The 16,739-nt window shown below is 47.8% G+C and overlaps 1 protein-coding gene across 3 annotated transcripts in view; it reads left to right on the top strand.

Moving 5' to 3' along the window:
- The first annotated feature begins 980 nt into the window (after window positions 1–980).
- Window positions 981–16,739, top strand: part of LOC119967646 (hydroxymethylglutaryl-CoA lyase, mitochondrial-like) — a 36,568-nt gene continuing 20,809 nt past the window's right edge. Inside the window, exons 1-2 of one of the 3 annotated variants that reach the window (XM_038800462.1) lie at window positions 981–1,123; window positions 15,095–15,178. In XM_038800462.1, coding sequence (XP_038656390.1) covers window positions 1,103–1,123; window positions 15,095–15,178 — 105 coding nt within the window. In that variant the 5' untranslated portion in view covers window positions 981–1,102. Of the gene's footprint in view, window positions 1,124–2,578; window positions 2,739–6,223; window positions 6,428–15,094; window positions 15,179–16,739 lie in introns of those variants that run through there. The other 2 variants (XM_038800447.1, XM_038800455.1) reach the window with 2 other exon arrangements.

Genomic DNA, 16,739 nt, shown 5'->3' with positions numbered 1-16,739 from the left:
GGATGAGGGTAGATTAGAATAGTTTTTTTTGTCAGTCTAGGCTTGATGAGCCAAAGGGCCCCTTATGTACCATGATTCTAGGATTCTAGGCAGTCTGACAATTTGGAGACAATGGTGGAGTCGATGGGAGTGAAGTGAGGTAGAGCTGAGTGTCATCAGTGTACATATGGAAACTGGTACTCTTTTTAGATGCTGTTATTGAGGAGCACCGTATAGGTGGAAAATAGGATGTCATCAAGGATAGATTCTTGAGGGCATTAGAGGGGGAAGAGATGCCATTCCAGGTGATCCTCTGGCTATTAATGGACAAATATCGAGGAATGAGGAGAGTTCAGTACCACCCAGCTGGACGACGGCGGATAGGCATTGAAGTAGGATGGTGTCAAAGACTACAGTCAGAGAAGGTCGAGCAAGGATCGTTTGTCTTTGTCACATTCACATAGAATGACGTGTGACTTTGCAAGTGCTATTTAATAAGACCACATCACAATTTACATAATCAATTATTAGTTAATCATTATGTTGCTGTAATGTTACCCATTTTGAAGTGTGAGGCCAAGTTTCATACCTCAGACATGCACTTAAAGGTGAGACTTTTCATTTTAGGTCATTTAAAAATAATTGCAGTAAATTTCTCACAAGTCAAATTGTTCTCGATAACAATGAAAAATTCACTTGGCCTGTTATGCTGATCTGTTCAAAGCCTCGCCTCTAGTTTCAATGCGGTTATATAAACACAATCGACCTTATTTGTATTTCCTTGTATTTCTCGTGTAAGTAAACCTTGTATTTACCGATTCGGTGAAAAGCGGGGAACAATCTCATTTCATTTTTCATATCATCCCAAAGTGCTGTGTCTGACCTAGTAACAGAATAATATTTCTGATTAAACGCAGGGGGAAATACAGGAACTCAGAGAAAGAGAAGCCGGCCCCTTATCGAGTGAAGAAATAGCTGGGGAGGAAGTGCTTGATTCAGTGCCCTGACGTCAGGCAGGCTGCAGCTCTGTTTTCAATTGTTTCTTGCGTTTTTTGGCGGGGTGGTTTTCTGGTGAGGGTGGCAAAGGTGCGTAATTTTCGGGCGTAATAATGTGGAGGGAAGGATGGGAGCGATCTGTACACAGGTGAGAAGGAAAAGCATGAGGACATGACACTTACATCGAGTTGGCACAACACTGGCATTTCCGTGACGTACACTACATTTGACAGAGAGCACCAGTTGGATGGAGCATTGTAGGTTACTGCAGAACGAGGTTATAATTACGTATTTGTAACTCGAGACAATTGTTAGCATTCCTTTAGGGATCTAACGTTGGCAATTTATTATCACTGGTGATGAAATGTATCTTAACCGTCCTTAATTCCTGCCAAATTATTTTCACCGCCATTTCTGTTTCATGTGAGCTCCTTCGAATGTGTGTTTCCTTCCCATTTTAATAAAAATAAATAGCAAGATCTAGTCAGTTTTCAGAGCGGATTTTATTTTATTTCTCCAATATGGGTGGTTGTCTTGCTGTAAAATTATTTAATTATCCTCCGGCACTCGGTAATAAAGCGGCAGGACTGGTTCATTCACTTCACTTGGAGGAATGATCTATAGCGGAAGGCTGTTCGATTTTGCTGCCGTGCTACAAACAAGATCATGGGGTGGGTGGGGTGAAAGAAATTACGCTGTAGAAAGATGAGAGGTAATTCTTCTGTGTTGGTTTTCTTGCGGTGGTGGAGCGTGGGATATGTCAGGAAAACATCAGAAATCCTTTGTGACACATTAACCTTTTATTAGTGTTAGACTTTCTACTTCACCATATGAAAGTTCCTCTGGAAACAACCATCATTATACCAATACCAACCAGCCGACATGGTGGTTAGACCTTTTGGTAGGAATCACACGGACCCACCTGACACAAGTATCCCATTGGATGTCAAGCCAGAATTCGGATCTGAATTTGTTCTGTCCACTCACTGGGAATGGGGTTTCGAACCCTGGATTTTAGAGACAGGATTGCTCGGGGTTGAATGCTCACTCCATTTTCTAGGACAGCATCTGCTGAACATCAAGGCACCTCAGTCAAATAAGGCAATGATGGTACAGACATCGTGCATCACATATTCTGTCATCGTTCCTTCGAAGTGTTGCTGCAGTGTTCTTGCACTTAACTATTGTTCTTAGCCTTTTGAGGACAATGGTTTTTGTTAAAATGTACGACGGGCTCTTAATTAAATAGTATGTTGCTATTGTGGTAGCTATAAGAATAAAATCTGATGGTACAGTAATTTACTGAGCTTAAATTGTATCCCCAATTTTCTCAGGATGCAACAACAATTTGCATTTTATATGGTGCCTCTAAGTAAAACATCCCGAGGTGCTTCACGGGAGTTAAGTTAAACTTCACGCCGAGATATACAAGGAAATGCTGCCAACCCCAATCTTCCCGCATTCCACAATGCACTTTGCCAACATGTTGCAATTTCCAAAGGCGTCACAGGAACCAGCCCAGCACTCAGAGAGGACCAAAGGGGTGTGGCTAACGCGTCACGGATCATGTGGCTAACGCGTCGTGGATCACGTGGCCTGCCGACCATTGAATATCGCGAGAGCCCGGAGAGGCGGCGAGATTTGGCTGGGGAAGGTTCAAGGTTCAATCGAGTTGAGCCTGGGTCAAGATGCCGGCGCGGTTGTTGTTGCCCCGGTTGCCTCTCATCGCAGCGACCGCGTTCCACCGAGCGCTGGCTACAAATGTGAGTGACTGGCAATGAATCTGCAAGATCAGCCCATTGCAGGGGGCAGGGGTGCTTGTATCCCTGGCCCGCTTGTAAAGGGGAAGCGTACTTCGTTCATGCTGTTCAATATTGGCTGTGCTGCTTTGGTGCCTTTGACTGGAAATGAGGGTGGATAAATCTGAGGCTGCATCGTTTACCTGTAGATCAGATGCAAGGAGTCATCTCCCAAAAGTAAAACATTAAAAAGGGGTTGTGAGTTCTGTAGAAGGGTCAACACAGTTATCTCTATTTCTCTCTGGGGGCACCGAGGTCCCAGGACCCGGGTCTCTGACCATGTGAGGTTTGCACATTCTCCCCGTCTCACCCCCACAACCCAAATAAGTGCAGGATAGGTGGATTGGCCACTCTAAATTGCTCCTCAATTGGGGTGGGGAAAGAATTGGGTACCCTAAATTTAAAAAAAGAATAAAAACCAATTTCTCTCTCCACAGATGCTAGAACATAGAACAGTAAGAAGTCTTACAACACCAGGTTAAAGTCCAACAGGTTTGTTTCAAACACGAGCTTTCGGAGTACTGCTCCTTCCTCGGGTGAATGGAGAGGTATGTTCCAGAAACATTTATATAGACCAGGGGTCGGCAAACTTTTCCGTGCAAGGGCCACATTCAGAAATTCACAATTTTAAAGGGCCGCATAGTATATTAAGTAAAATAATTACTTCACCCGGTTATGATTCTGGGCGCCTCATATAGGACATAGAACAGCACAGAACAGGCCCTTCGGCCCTCGACGTTGTGCCGAGCAATGATCACCCTACTCAAGTCAACGTATCCACCCTATACCAGTAAGTAACCCAACAGCCCCCCCCCCCCCATTAACCTTAAAAAAAATTTTTAAAATTTTTAAAAAAATAATTTAAAAAAAATTTTTTTTTAATGACTTGGTGGGCCGCATAAAGACCTTTGGCGGGCCGTAATTTGCCCACCCCTGATATAGACAAAGTCAGAGATGCCGGACAATGCTTGGAATGTGAGCATTTGCAGGTAATCAAATCATTACAGATCCAGAGAGAGGGATAATCACAGGTTAAAGAGATGTGAATTGTCTCAAGCCAGAACAGTTGGTAGGATTTTGCAAGTCCAGGGCAGATGGTGGGGGGTGGATGTAATGCGACATGAATCCAAGTTCCCGGTTGAGGCCGCACTTAGCTATAAGTTTTTGCTCGGCAATTCTGCGTTGTCGTGTGTCCTGAAGACCGCCTTAGAAAACGCTTACCCGGAGATCAGAGGCTGAATACCCTTGACTGCTGAAGTGTTCCCCGACTGGAAGGGAACATACCTGCCTGGTGATTGTCGCACGATGCCCGTTCATTCGTTGGGGATGATCTTGGCAAGATGTTCATCTTCATTGATGATGTGTTGAAGGCTGCGAAGAAGATGTCGTAGTTTCTCCGCCCCAGGAAAGTACTGGACGACGAAGGGTACTCTGTCAGTGGTGTCCCGTGTTTGTCTTCTGAGAAGGTCGGTGCGGTTTTTTTTGCTGTGGCGCGTTGGAACTGTCGATCGATGAGTCGAGCGCCATATCCCATTCGTATGAGGGCATCTTTCAGCATCTGTAGGTGTCTGTTACGCTCCTCCTCATCTGAGCAGATCCTGTGTATACAGAGGGCTTGTCCATAGGGGATGGCTTCTTTAATGTGTTTTGGGTGAAAGCTGGAGAAGTGGAGCATCGTGAGTTGTCTGTGGGTTTGCGGTAAAGCGAAGTGCTGAGGTGACCGTCCTTGATGGAGATGTGTGTCCAAGAAAGCAACAGAATTTGGAGAATAGTCCATAGTGAGTCTGATGGTGGAATGGACTTTATTGATCTCATTGTGTAGTCGTTTCAGTGATTCTTCGCTGTGGGTCCAAAGGAAAAAAATGTCATCGATGTATCTGGTGTTTAACGTCGGTTGCAGGTCCTGTGTGGTGAGGAAATCTTGTTCAAACTTGTGCATGAAGATGTTGGCATATTGAGGTGCGAATTTGGTCCCCATGGCTGTTCCATGCGTCTGGATGAAGAATTTGTTGTCGAAGGTGAAGACGTTGTGATCTAGAATGAAGCAGATGAGTTGCAGAATTGCGTCTGGAGATTGGCAGTTGTCGGTGTTGAGTACTGAGGCTGTTGCAGCAATGCCGTCGTCATGGGAGATGCTGGTGTAGAGTGCCGAGACATCCATTGTGACGAGGAATGTTCCTGGTTCAACTGATCCATGGGTGCTGAGTTTCTCTAGGAAGTCCGTCGTGTTGCGACAGAAGCTGGGTGTACCTTGTAATGATTTGATTACCTGCAAATGCTCGCATTCCAAGCATTGTCTGGCATCTCTCACTTTGTCTATATAAATGTTTCTGGAACATACCTCTCCATTCACCTGAGGAAGGAGCAGTGCTCCGAGAGCTCGTGTTTGAAACAAACCTGTTGGACTTTAACCTGGTGTTGTAAGACTTCTTGCTGTGTTCACCCCAGTCCAACGCCGGCATCTCCACATCAGAACATAGAACAGTACAGCTCTCTGTTGTGCCGAGCGTAGTCCGAAACCAAGATCAAGCTATCCCACTCCCTGTCATTCTGGTGCTGCCAGACCTGTTGTGTTTATCCAGCATTTTCTATTATTTTTAATGGGTCATGTGTTTTAAAGATGCACTGTTGCATAATATGTAAATTTATTTCAGTTTTTTTTGGTTGGTGGGACTCTGCCCTGTTTTATCATGACATGATTTTGAGCCTTTTAAAAAAACTTTCTTTCCCCCACTGTCTTTGGTGGTTGTGCTTCCTTTCTTAACTCAATATTGTGCTTCAAGAGCAACCCAAGACGTGTACATATCCCCAAGGCCTTCTTCCAGAACCTAGATGTCTTAATTGTGGCGGTTGTGTGTGGGGGAGGACAGACTGGGGGAGCTGGAAGCACCAATAGATCTGGGGGTAATCATGGAGAGCATCAACTCCATACAGGGAGAGAAGGACCAGATGGGTCCAAATTTGCACCGGCCCTGGCCCCACATCTAAGGGACATACTCGCTGGCAAGGGGCACTTTGCCACCTACGCTAACGCAGGTCACACTCTGATTAATACCCAAAAAAGATAAAGACCTGACGGAATGTGGATCATATAGACCCATTTCATTGCTGAATGTGGACACTAAAATACTCGCAAAGGTCCCGGCCAAAAAGCTGGAGAACGCCTTACCGGAGGTGGTCGTTGAAGACCAAACGGGCTTTGTCAAGGGTAGGCAACTCACTGCTAACATGAGGCGGCTGATGAACGTAATAATGAACCCCTGCTCCCCCGGGAGAGAACACCAGAGGTGACGTGAGACTCGTGATCGGTTTGGACTAGGAGCAGGATTCACCGCCTGGGTGAGACTCCTGTACAACGCTCCCAAGGTGAGCGTTCGAACTAATGCCACCACCTCTGAATTCTTCCAGCTACAAAGAGGCACAAGGCAAGGATACAAACTGTCCCCACTCCTGTTTGCATTAGCAATCGAACACCTGGTGATAGTCCTACAGGGTACGAAAAACTGGAAGGGCTCCAAAGAGGTGATAGAGAGCACAGAGTCTCACTCTATGCAGATGACCTGCTCCTGTACATCTCAAAGCCACAAGAAGGACTGAAAGCAATCATGTGGATTCTAAAAGAGTTTGGAACCTTCTCCGGTTACAAAAACAAGGTATTCCCAGTGGACCCAAATGGGGGGGGATGTGTGGGTGGGTGGTGTTTGATTGTGTGGGTGGTGTTTGATTGTGTGGGTGGTGTTTATGTGTGGTTGGTGTTTGTGTGTGGGTGGTGTTTGTGGTTGTGGTTGTGAGTGTGTGGGTGGTTGAGAGTGTGTGGGTGGTTGAGAGTGTGTGGGTGGTTGAGAGTGTGTGGGTGGTTGAGAGTGTGTGGGTGGTTGAGAGTGTGTGGGTGGTTGAGAGTGTGTGGGTGGTTGAGAGTGTGTGGGTGGTTGAGAGTGTGTGGGTGGTTGAGAGTGTGTGGGTGGTTGAGAGTGTGTGGGTGGTTGAGAGTGTGTGGGTGGTTGAGAGTGTGTGGGTGGTTGAGAGTGTGTGGGTGGTTGAGAGTGTGTGGGTGGTTGAGAGTGTGTGGGTGGTTGAGAGTGTGTGGGTGGTTGAGAGTGTGTGGGTGGTTGAGAGTGTGTGGGTGGTTGAGAGTGTGTGGGTGGTTGAGAGTGTGTGGGTGGTGTGTGTGTGGGTGGTGTGTGTGTGGGTGGTGTGTGTGTGGGTGGTGTGTGTGTGGGTGGTGTGTGTGTGGGTGGTGTGTGTGTGGGTGGTGTGTGTGTGGGTGGTGTGTGTGTGGGTGGTGTGTGTGTGGGTGGTGTGTGTGTGGGTGGTGTGTGTGTGGGTGGTGTGTGTGTGGGTGGTGTGTGTGTGGGTGGTGTGTGTGTGGGTGGTGTGTGTGTGGGTGGTGTGTGTGTGGGTGGTGTGTGTGTGGGTGGTGTGTGTGTGGGTGGTGTGTGTGTGGGTGGTGTGTGTGTGGGTGGTGTGTGTGTGGGTGGTGTGTGTGTGGGTGGTGTGTGTGTGGGTGGTGTGTGTGTGGGTGGTGTTTGTGTGTGTGTGTGCGTGTGGGTGGTGTGTGTGGGTGGTGTTTGCGTGTGTGTGGGTGGTGTTTGCGTGTGTGTGGTGTTTGTGTGTGGGTGGCGTGCGTGTGGGTGGTGTTTGCGTACGTGTGGGTGGTGTTTGCGTGCGTGTGGGTGGTGTTTGCGTGCGTGTGGGTGGTGTTTGCGTGGGTGTGGGTGGTGTTTGCGTGGGTGTGGGTGGTGTTTGCGTGCGTGCGGGTGGTGTTTGCGTGGTGTGGGTGGTGTTTGCGTGTGTGTGGGTGGTGTGTGCGTGTGGGTGGTATTTGCGTGCGTGTGGGTGGTGTTTGTGTGTGAGTGTGGGTGGTGTTTGTGTGTGCGTGTGGGTGGTGTTTGTGTGTGCGTGTGGGTGGTGTTTGTGTGTGCGTGTGGGTGGTGTTTGTGTGCGTGGTGTGTGGGTGGTGTTTGTGTGCGTGGTGTGTGGGTGGTGTTTGTGTGGGTGGTGTTTGCGTGCGTGCGGGTGGTGTTTGCGTGCGTGCGGGTGGTGTTTGCGTGCGTGCGGGTGGTGTTTGCGTGCGTGTGGGTGGTGTTTGCGTGGGTGTGGGTGGTGTTTGCGTGGGTGTGGGTGGTGTTTGCGTGGGTGTGGGTGGTGTTTGCGTGCGTGCGGGTGGTGTTTGCGTGCGTGCGGGTGGTGTTTGCGTGGTGTGGGTGGTGTTTGCGTGTGTGTGGGTGGTGTGTGCGTGTGGGTGGTATTTGCGTGCGTGTGGGTGGTGTTTGTGTGTGAGTGTGGGTGGTGTTTGTGTGTGCGTGTGGGTGGTGTTTGTGTGTGCGTGTGGGTGGTGTTTGTGTGTGCGTGTGGGTGGTGTTTGTGTGCGTGGTGTGGGTGGTGTTTGTGTGGGTGGTGTTTGCGTGCGTGCGGGTGGTGTTTGCGTGCGTGCGGGTGGTGTTTGCGTGCGTGCGGGTGGTGTTTGCGTGCGTGCGGGTGGTGTTTGCGTGCGTGCGGGTGGTATTTGCGTGCGTGTGGGTGGTGTTTGTGTGTGCGTGTGGGTGGTGTTTGTGTGCGTGTGGGTGGTGTTTGTGTGCGTGTGGGTGGTGTTTGTGTGCGTGGTGTGTGGGTGGTGTTTGCGTGCGTGTGGGTGGTGTTTGCGTGCGTGTGGGTGGTGTGTGCGTGTGGGTGGTGTGTGCGTGTGGGTGGTGTTTGTGTGTGTGGGTGGTGTTTGTGTGTGTGGGTGGTGTTTGTGTGTGTGGGTGGTGTTTGCGTGTGCGTGTGGGTGGTGTTTGCGTGTGCGTGTGGGTGGTGTTTGCGTGTGCGTGTGGGTGGTGTTTGCGTGTGCGTGTGGGTGGTGTTTTAGTGTGTGTGGGTGGTGTTTGTGTGGGTGGTGTTTGCGGGCGTGTTTGTGTGCGTGTGGGTGGTGTTTGTGTGCGTGTGGGTGGTGTTTGGGTGCGTGTGGGTGGTGTTTGGGTGCGTGTGGGTGGTGTTTGGGTGCGTGTGGGTGGTGTTTGGGTGCGTGTGGGTGGTGTTTGGGTGCGTGTGGGTGGTGTTTGGGTGCGTGTGGGTGGTGTTTGGGTGCGTGTGGGTGGTGTTTGGGGTGCGTGTGGGTGGTGTTTGGGTGCGTGTGGGTGGTGTTTGGGTGCGTGTGGGTGGTGTTGGTGTTTGCGTGTGTGTGGGTGGTGTTTGCGTGTGTGTGGGGTGGTGTTTGCGTGTGTGTGGGTGGCGTTTGTGTGTGGGTGGTGTTTGCGTGTGTGTGGGTGGTGTTTGCGTGTGTGTGGGTGGTGTTTGCGTGTGTGTGGGTGGTGTTTGCGTGTGTGTGGGTGGTGTTTGTGTGTGTAGGTGTGTCTGTGGGTGATTGTGTGTGTGTGTGGGTGGTGTTTGATTGTGTTATGTTCAATTGTGTTTGATTCTGGAAGAGGGAGGAATCAAGCGGGCTGCTTTGTCTTGGATGGTGTCTACCTTCTTGAGTGTTATTGGAGCTGCACTCATCCAGGCAAGTACAGAGTATTCCAGTACACACTTGTGCCTTGGAGATGGTGGGCAGGCTTTGGGGGGTCAGGAGGTGAGTTGCTCGCCGTCGGATTCCTAGCCTTTGACCTGCTCTGATAGCCACAGTATTATTGTGGCTAGTCCAGTTCAATTTCTGATCAATGGTAACCCCCAGGATGTTGATTGTGGAGGATTCAGCAATGATCATGCCATTGAATGACATGGGATGATGGTTACATCCTCTCTTGTAGGAGATGGTCATTGCCTGGCACTTGTGTGGTGTGAATGTAACTTGCCACTTGTCACGCCTAGCCTGGATATTGTCCAGGTCTTGCTGCATTTGGACATGAACTGCTTCATTATCTGAGGAGTCACTAGTGGTGCTGAACATTGTGCAGTCATCTGTGAACAACACCACTCCTGACCTGGTGATGGAAGGGAGGTCATTGATGAAGCAGCTGAAGATGGTTGGGCCCAGGACACTACCCTGAGGAACTCCTGCAGCGATGTCCTGGAGCTGAGGATTAACCTCCAACCACCACAACCATCTTCCTTTGTACCAGGTATGACCCCAACCAGCGAAGATTTTTCTCCCCGATTCCCATTGACTCCAGTTTTGCTGGGGCTCCTTGATGCCATACTCAGTCAAATGCTGCCTTGATGTCAATGGGAGTCACTCTCACCTCACCTCTGGCATTCAGCTCTTTTGTCCATGTTTGAACCAAAGCTGTAATGAGATCAGGAGCCGAGTGACCATGGTGGAACCCAAACTGAGCATCTGTGTCCAGGTTATTGCTGAGTAAGTGCTGCTTGATAGCACTGTTGATGATTTCTTCCATTACGTTCTGATGATGGAGAGTAGACTGATCGGGCAGTAATTGGTTGGTTTAGCTTCTTGTGTACAGGACACACCTGGGCAATTCACTTTGCTGGGTAGATGTTAGCTTTGAAGATGTACTGGAACAGCTTGGCTCGGAGTGAGACAAGTTCTGGAGTACGTCTTCAGTCGTGTTGCTGAAATATTGTCAGGACCTATAACTTTTGCAGTATCCAGTGCCTTTCGCAGTGTTTTGATATCACGTGGGGTGAATCATATTGGCTGAAGACTGACATAAGTGATGCTGGGGACCTCCGGAGGAGACCGAGATGGATCATCCACTCGGGACTTCTGGCTGAAGAACATTGCGAATGCTATAGCCTTGTCTTTTGTACGGATGTGCTGGGCTGCGCCAGCATTGAGGCTGGGAATATTTATGGAGTCTCCTCCAGTGAGTTGTTTAATAGTCCACTGCCATTAACAGTTGTATGTGACAGGACTGCAGAACTGAGATCTGATGGGTTCATTGTGAAATCGCTTAGCTCTGTCTATTCCTTGCTGTTTATGCTGATGGCACACAAGTAGTCCGATGTTGTAGCTTCACCAGGTTGATACCTGGTGTTGCTCCTGACATGCTCTCCTGCACTCTTTATTGAACCACAGTTGATCCCCTGGCTTGGTGGTAATGGTAGGATGGGCCATGAGGTAGTAGACTGTGGATGAATACAATTCCGTTGCTGATGGCCCACAGGACTTCATGGATGCTCAGTCTTGAGTTGCTTGATCGGTTTTTAGCACTGTGGTAGTGCCATACAACACGATGGAGGATATCCTCAATGTGAAGGTGGGACTTTGTCTCCACAAGGACTGTGCAGTGGTCACTTCTACCGATACTGTCCTGGAAAGATGCATCTTCAGCATTCAGGTTGGTGAGGATGAGGAAACGTTTTTCTCTTGTTGGTTTCCTCATCACCTGCTGCAGTCCAGTCTAGCAGCTATGTCCTTCAGGACCTGGCCTGCTCGCTCTGCGGTGGTACTACCGAGCCACTCTTGGTGATGGACATTAAAATCCCCCACCCAGAGCATATTCTGCACCTTTGCCATCCTCAGTGCTTCCTCCACGTAGTGTTCAACATGGAGGAGTACTGATTCATCAGCTGATGGTGGCCGGTACGTGGTAATTTGCAGGAGGTTTCCTTGCCCATGTTTAACCTGAAGCCAGACTTCATGGGGTCCAGAGTCAATGTTGGGAACTCCCAGGGCAACTCCCTCCCTACTTTATACCCCTGTCGCCTCTGCTGGATCTGTCTTGTCGGTGAGACAGGACATGCCCAGGCATGGTGATAGTGGTGTCTGGGATATTTTCTGTGAGTTTGACTATGTCAAACTGTTGCTTAACTAGTCTGTGGGACAGCTCTCCCAACATTGACACAAGCCCCAGATGTTAGTGAGAAGGATTTTGCAGGGTCAAAAGGACTGGGTTTGCCGTGGTCATTTCCGATGCCTGGGTTGATGCCGGGTAGTCCATCCGGTTTCATTCCTCTTTTTTTTGTGTTTTTGTAGCATTGACTCCAACTGAGTGGCTTGCTTGGCCATTTCAGAGGGCATTTGAGAGTCAACCATTTTGCTGTGGGTCTGGAGTCACATGTGGGCCAGACCAGGTAAGGATGGCAGATTTCCTTCCCTAAAAGATATTGGTGAACGAGGTGGGCTTTTAAACAATCGGCAGTGGTTTCATGGTCATCATTAGACTTTGACCTTGTTAACAAACATGCCACTATTTACGTACAAAACTGATTTTCTAAAAAATAATTGCCATAAAATACGTGTTCAGTTGGGCATGTGCCAGTGGTGGATTAGTTTAAAATTTAACATAAAATTGTTATCCTACCCTGAATTATGCCAAAATTAAAAACATTTCAATAATTATCTGAAGTTTCACTTTTTTGTGAGCCTTCACTACCACACACTTACAGACCTTTTGAGTTTATAATGCATATTTTGTGTGTCAGCTAATATCTTGTTTTCTTTGCAAAGTACAAAAATTGCTCGGTGGCTAACACAAATGGCATTGAACCAAGGACATTCAAGTTCGAAGATTAACCATTTTTTGTTTAGCTTCGAGCATGAGTAAATATGGTGCAGTTTCAAACTTGCCAGGGGGATGAGAACCATGAGGTAACTTTAGAGAGGCAAAAACAGGAGCACAGAGAAATGGGAGAGATAGATAGCACTAGGCTAAGACATATCAAGGTATAACATACAATCCCTACAGTGCAAAAGGATGTCATTCGACCCTTCGATTCAGCACCAATCCTCTGAAAGAGCACCATACCCATGGCTGCTCCCCTGTGCACACTGCCCCATCCCCTTAACCTAACCTGCACATCCCTGGATGCTAAGGGAAAATTTAGCATGGCCAGTCCACCTCTTCTGTACATCTTTGGACTGTAGGAGGAAACTCACGCAGACATGGGGAGAACATGCAACCTCCACTCAGTTACCCAAGACACAATTGAACCCGTGCCCCTGTCGCTGTGAGGTAGCAGTGCTAACCACTGTGCAACCATGCAGCCCTTTAAAAGGCAAACTGGTTGCATTTGTTTCAAACTCTCTGTCTATAACTTAATCTAACTACTCCAACATTGAGTTGCAAACATTAGCTCTAGTTTAATAGAATATATGTTTCATAGAACCCCCAAGGATAGGTTCAGAAGAAGAGGAAATGCAATGAGGTCTAAATCAGGTGTATTGTGCATGGTGATCATAAAGTTAGTGGGAACAATAGGCTGAGAGGAAATTTCATAGAAGTATTCAAAATCACCAGAGGTTCGGACAGAGTAGAAATTGTCCCCATTGGCAGATAGGTCAGGGAACACCGATTTACGGTAAGTAGCAAAACCTGACTTATACAAGAAATCCAGGTATGACCTCCGCAAAGCCACCACGGATGCCAAGAGACAATAGCAGACTAAGCTAGAGTTACAGACTAACGACACAGACTCTTGTCGGTTGTGGCAAGGATTAAACAACATATTGGGCTACAAAGCAAAGCCGAGTAGAATCTCCGGCAGCAGTGCACCCCTCTCCGATGAACTCAATGCATTCTATGCTCAGTTCGAGCAGGAAACCATCAAACCGCTATCAACTGCCCCAGCAGCCTCGGACACACACATACCTACCGTCACAGCTTCTGAAGTCAGCCTTCTTGAAAGTGAAACCCTTGGGAAAGCGATGGGTCCTGACAGAGTCCCTGATCGTACTCTCAAATCCTGCATAGACCAACGTGCCTCGACGACTACTGTCCGGTGGCCTTGACATCTATCATTATGAAGAGCTTCGAGAGGTTGGTCATGAGACACATCATACTCCCAGAATGCCTTGATCCATTGCAACTTGCATACCGCCACAAGGTCCACAGTGGATGCCATCTCCCTGGCCCTACATTCATCCCTGGAGCATCTCAACAACAAGGACTCCTACATCAGACTCATTCATTGACTTGAGCTCCGCCTTCAACACCATAATCCCAGCCAAGCTCATATAAAACTCAAAACATAGGAATTGACTCCTCCCTCTGCAACTGAATCCTCGACTTCCTGACCCATAGACCACAATCAGTAAGAATAAACAAAAGCACGTCCTCCACGACAGTCCTCAATACTGGGCCCCGCAGGCTGCATACTTGGCACCCTACTATACTCCCTATACACACACGACCGTGTGGCAATATTTAGCTCCAACCCTATGTACAAGTTTGCTGATGACAAAACTGTAATGGGTTGGATCTCAAACAACGATGAGTCAGAATACAGGAGAGAGATAGAGAACCTACCGGTGTGATGTAACAACAACAATCTCTCCCTCGACGTCAGCAAAACTAAAAGCTGGTCATTGACTTCAGTAAACAAAGTATCATACATACCCCTGTCTGCATCAATGGTGCTGAGGTGGAGATGGTTGACAGCTTCAAATTCCTAGGTGTGCACACCACCAACAATTTGTCCTGGTCCACCCATGACAGTGCTGTGACCAAGAAAGCACAACAGTGCCTATACTTCCCCAGGAAACCAAGGAAATTCAGCATGTCCATGTTGACTCTTACCAATTTTTACAGATGCACCATAGAAAGCATCCTATCTGGCTGCATCACAGCCTGGTATGGCAACTGCTCGGCCCAAGAGAGTCATGAACACAGCCCAGTCTGTCACATGAACCTGCCTCCCATCCATTCACTCTGTCTACACCTCCCACTGCCTTGGGAAAACGGGCAGCATAATCAAAGACTCCTCCCACCCTTGTTATTCTCTCTTCCAACTTCTTCCATCAGGCAGGAGATGCAAAAGTCTGAGAACACGCACTAACAGGTTCCAAAATAGCTTCTTCCCTGCAGTTAAGTCTCCTGACTGACCCTCTTATGGATTGAACTTATGGATTTCTTCCCACATCTTCTCTACCGAGTAGTAATCCACTCCGAATGCCTGTGTGTTTATGTATTTACAGTTTGTATTTATGCATGTCCTATGTTCTTTCATGTATGGAGCGATCTCTCTGGACTGTACGCAGAACAATATTTTTCACTGTACCTCAGTACACGTGACAAATCAAATTCAAATTGTGAGTGGTTAGGGTTTGAACTGCGCTGTCTTGAGGCACTGTCTTGAGGGTATGGTGGGGAAACATTCAATCATAGCTTTATAAGGAGCTCGGATATTTATCTGAAGAATGAACGGATGAACATTTGCAGGTCCACGGGAAAAAGGCAGAGGAATGGGACTATTTGAGTTTCCATTGGAAATGGGTCAGAGAACAAATACTTGGAGAGCTGACACAGCGCAAATAGCCCCCTGTGCTGTAACCATTCTGTGATTTTATTCTATGCTTATACAGACTGTTTCAAAAAATTGTTGTTTTTTGTTGTGATGATTGTAGGGATTTTTATGATAACGTGATACAAGCAACGTTAATATATCCTAAGCAGTGAATAACTGGAGATATTAATAATTTTATTCTTAACGTTATCTAGACTAGCGTGGCTGTGGCACATTCTCTGCCTGAGCAAGTGAAAATTGTGGAAGTTGGACCCAGAGATGGACTGCAGAATGAGAAGGTAAGTTCATAATATACCAAAACTTTGCATCGAGAATTGAAACAGTTATTCAGTTTACTTCTTCCAAGGTGGCTTTAGTGCCTTCAAAGATGAATTTAATTGCATTGCCATATTCTCAACAGAAGATGTAATCAACAATTTTACTTGATGGCTTTTAGATGTTAATACATTCCTTTGGTTGATTTCAATTCTGTTTTCTGCACGCTAACCTTATTTCTCAATTGAAGAGAATTTAATCACTCATTGTTTGGTGAAATCCATCAGGAAAGCACTGGGAAAATCCTGCTCCGTGCAAAGAATTTACTTTACGAAGATTGGTGAAGTCAAATTTTCAATTGCAAATAATTGCTTTTGAGCTCTAACAACAGGGAATAAACCTTTGAAAGATTAAAATTACCTTTTTCCTTTTGACAGGAAGTTAATCAAGGTAATGGGGAAGAGTTGCCATTGGGCAGAATCCAATACAGCAAGAGTTTGAAGGAAGATTGTAGAAGAAGGAATTTCTGTGTTTTCTGTAACTGTATCAAATCTATTCGGTGATATTGGGTGCGATCTACCGGCCAAGCTGTGCCTGAAAAGCAACGTGGCCGGTAAATGCTGGGGGCCCTCCTTCTGGGATCTACCTAGCTCGCCACACCTCGTGAGATCTAACGCAATCCCGTGAGACGTCGCGATGTGAAGCCCGCCTATTGTCTGGATCACTTTTTGGCAAATCTGCATAGTGGAGTGAGACAGCTAATCTGACTCTTTAAAATGCAGTTCCTGAGGTAACCAAGGCATTGGGATCTATCCCCTTTGCCTTGGAGACCACAGGCGAGCACCATTCGGTACTGGTGCCTACGAACGGGAAACAGATGGTATGGCACTCGGGCTCTCCCAAGGGATTGGATGCATCCGGTGCTTGCCCTCTGGGCAGGGTAGCACCGTGGCAATGCTGCTGCCAGCCTGGCACCCTGACACTGTCAGCGTGGCACTGGCAAGGTACCAGGTGACACTTCCAGCTGGCAGAGATGCATCCAGGCTGGCACCCAACATGCCATGCTGACATTTTTTACGCGGGAGTGATTGAGCCTGGGGTGCCATGTGCACGTGGGATAGTGGTGGGGGGGACGACGGACGGACACCCCTTAAAGGTGAGTTGGGGCTTTGGGGGGTTCGAGTGTCACGTCCGGGCGTCGAGAGATCATGACGCCATTTAAAAATGACGTCTCGATCTTTCCCTTCAGTGAGGAGTTTCAGTGAGCAGGGGCTCGCTCTGCAGAAAATGGGACTAAGTGCGGTCTTGGCCCCGCGTTCTCCGCTGAGGCCCCGTATCTAACCGGAGTCGCGCTGGATTGCGTTGTGGTTCTTGCTGTTTTTGAGTGCCGAGAAACATGCTGATAAACGCACTCACTATGGGGACATAGTTCCCATTTGATTCAAACATCCCCATTATAAATAAGGTCTTACGAGAGATCATATTCTAAATTGTCACTCAACATTTTGGGCGTAGATTATGTAGCTGTTCTATTCAGACTAGAACAGGATGCTGATAGGAGGACTGTAATTGATCCAGCTTCCT

Source organism: Scyliorhinus canicula, chromosome 1 (genome assembly GCF_902713615.1).
Source record: "Scyliorhinus canicula chromosome 1, sScyCan1.1, whole genome shotgun sequence".
NCBI lineage: Eukaryota > Metazoa > Chordata > Chondrichthyes > Carcharhiniformes > Scyliorhinidae > Scyliorhinus > Scyliorhinus canicula.
Note: the sequence above shows the minus strand (reverse complement) of the source record. Positions and strands in the feature narration are given on the sequence as shown.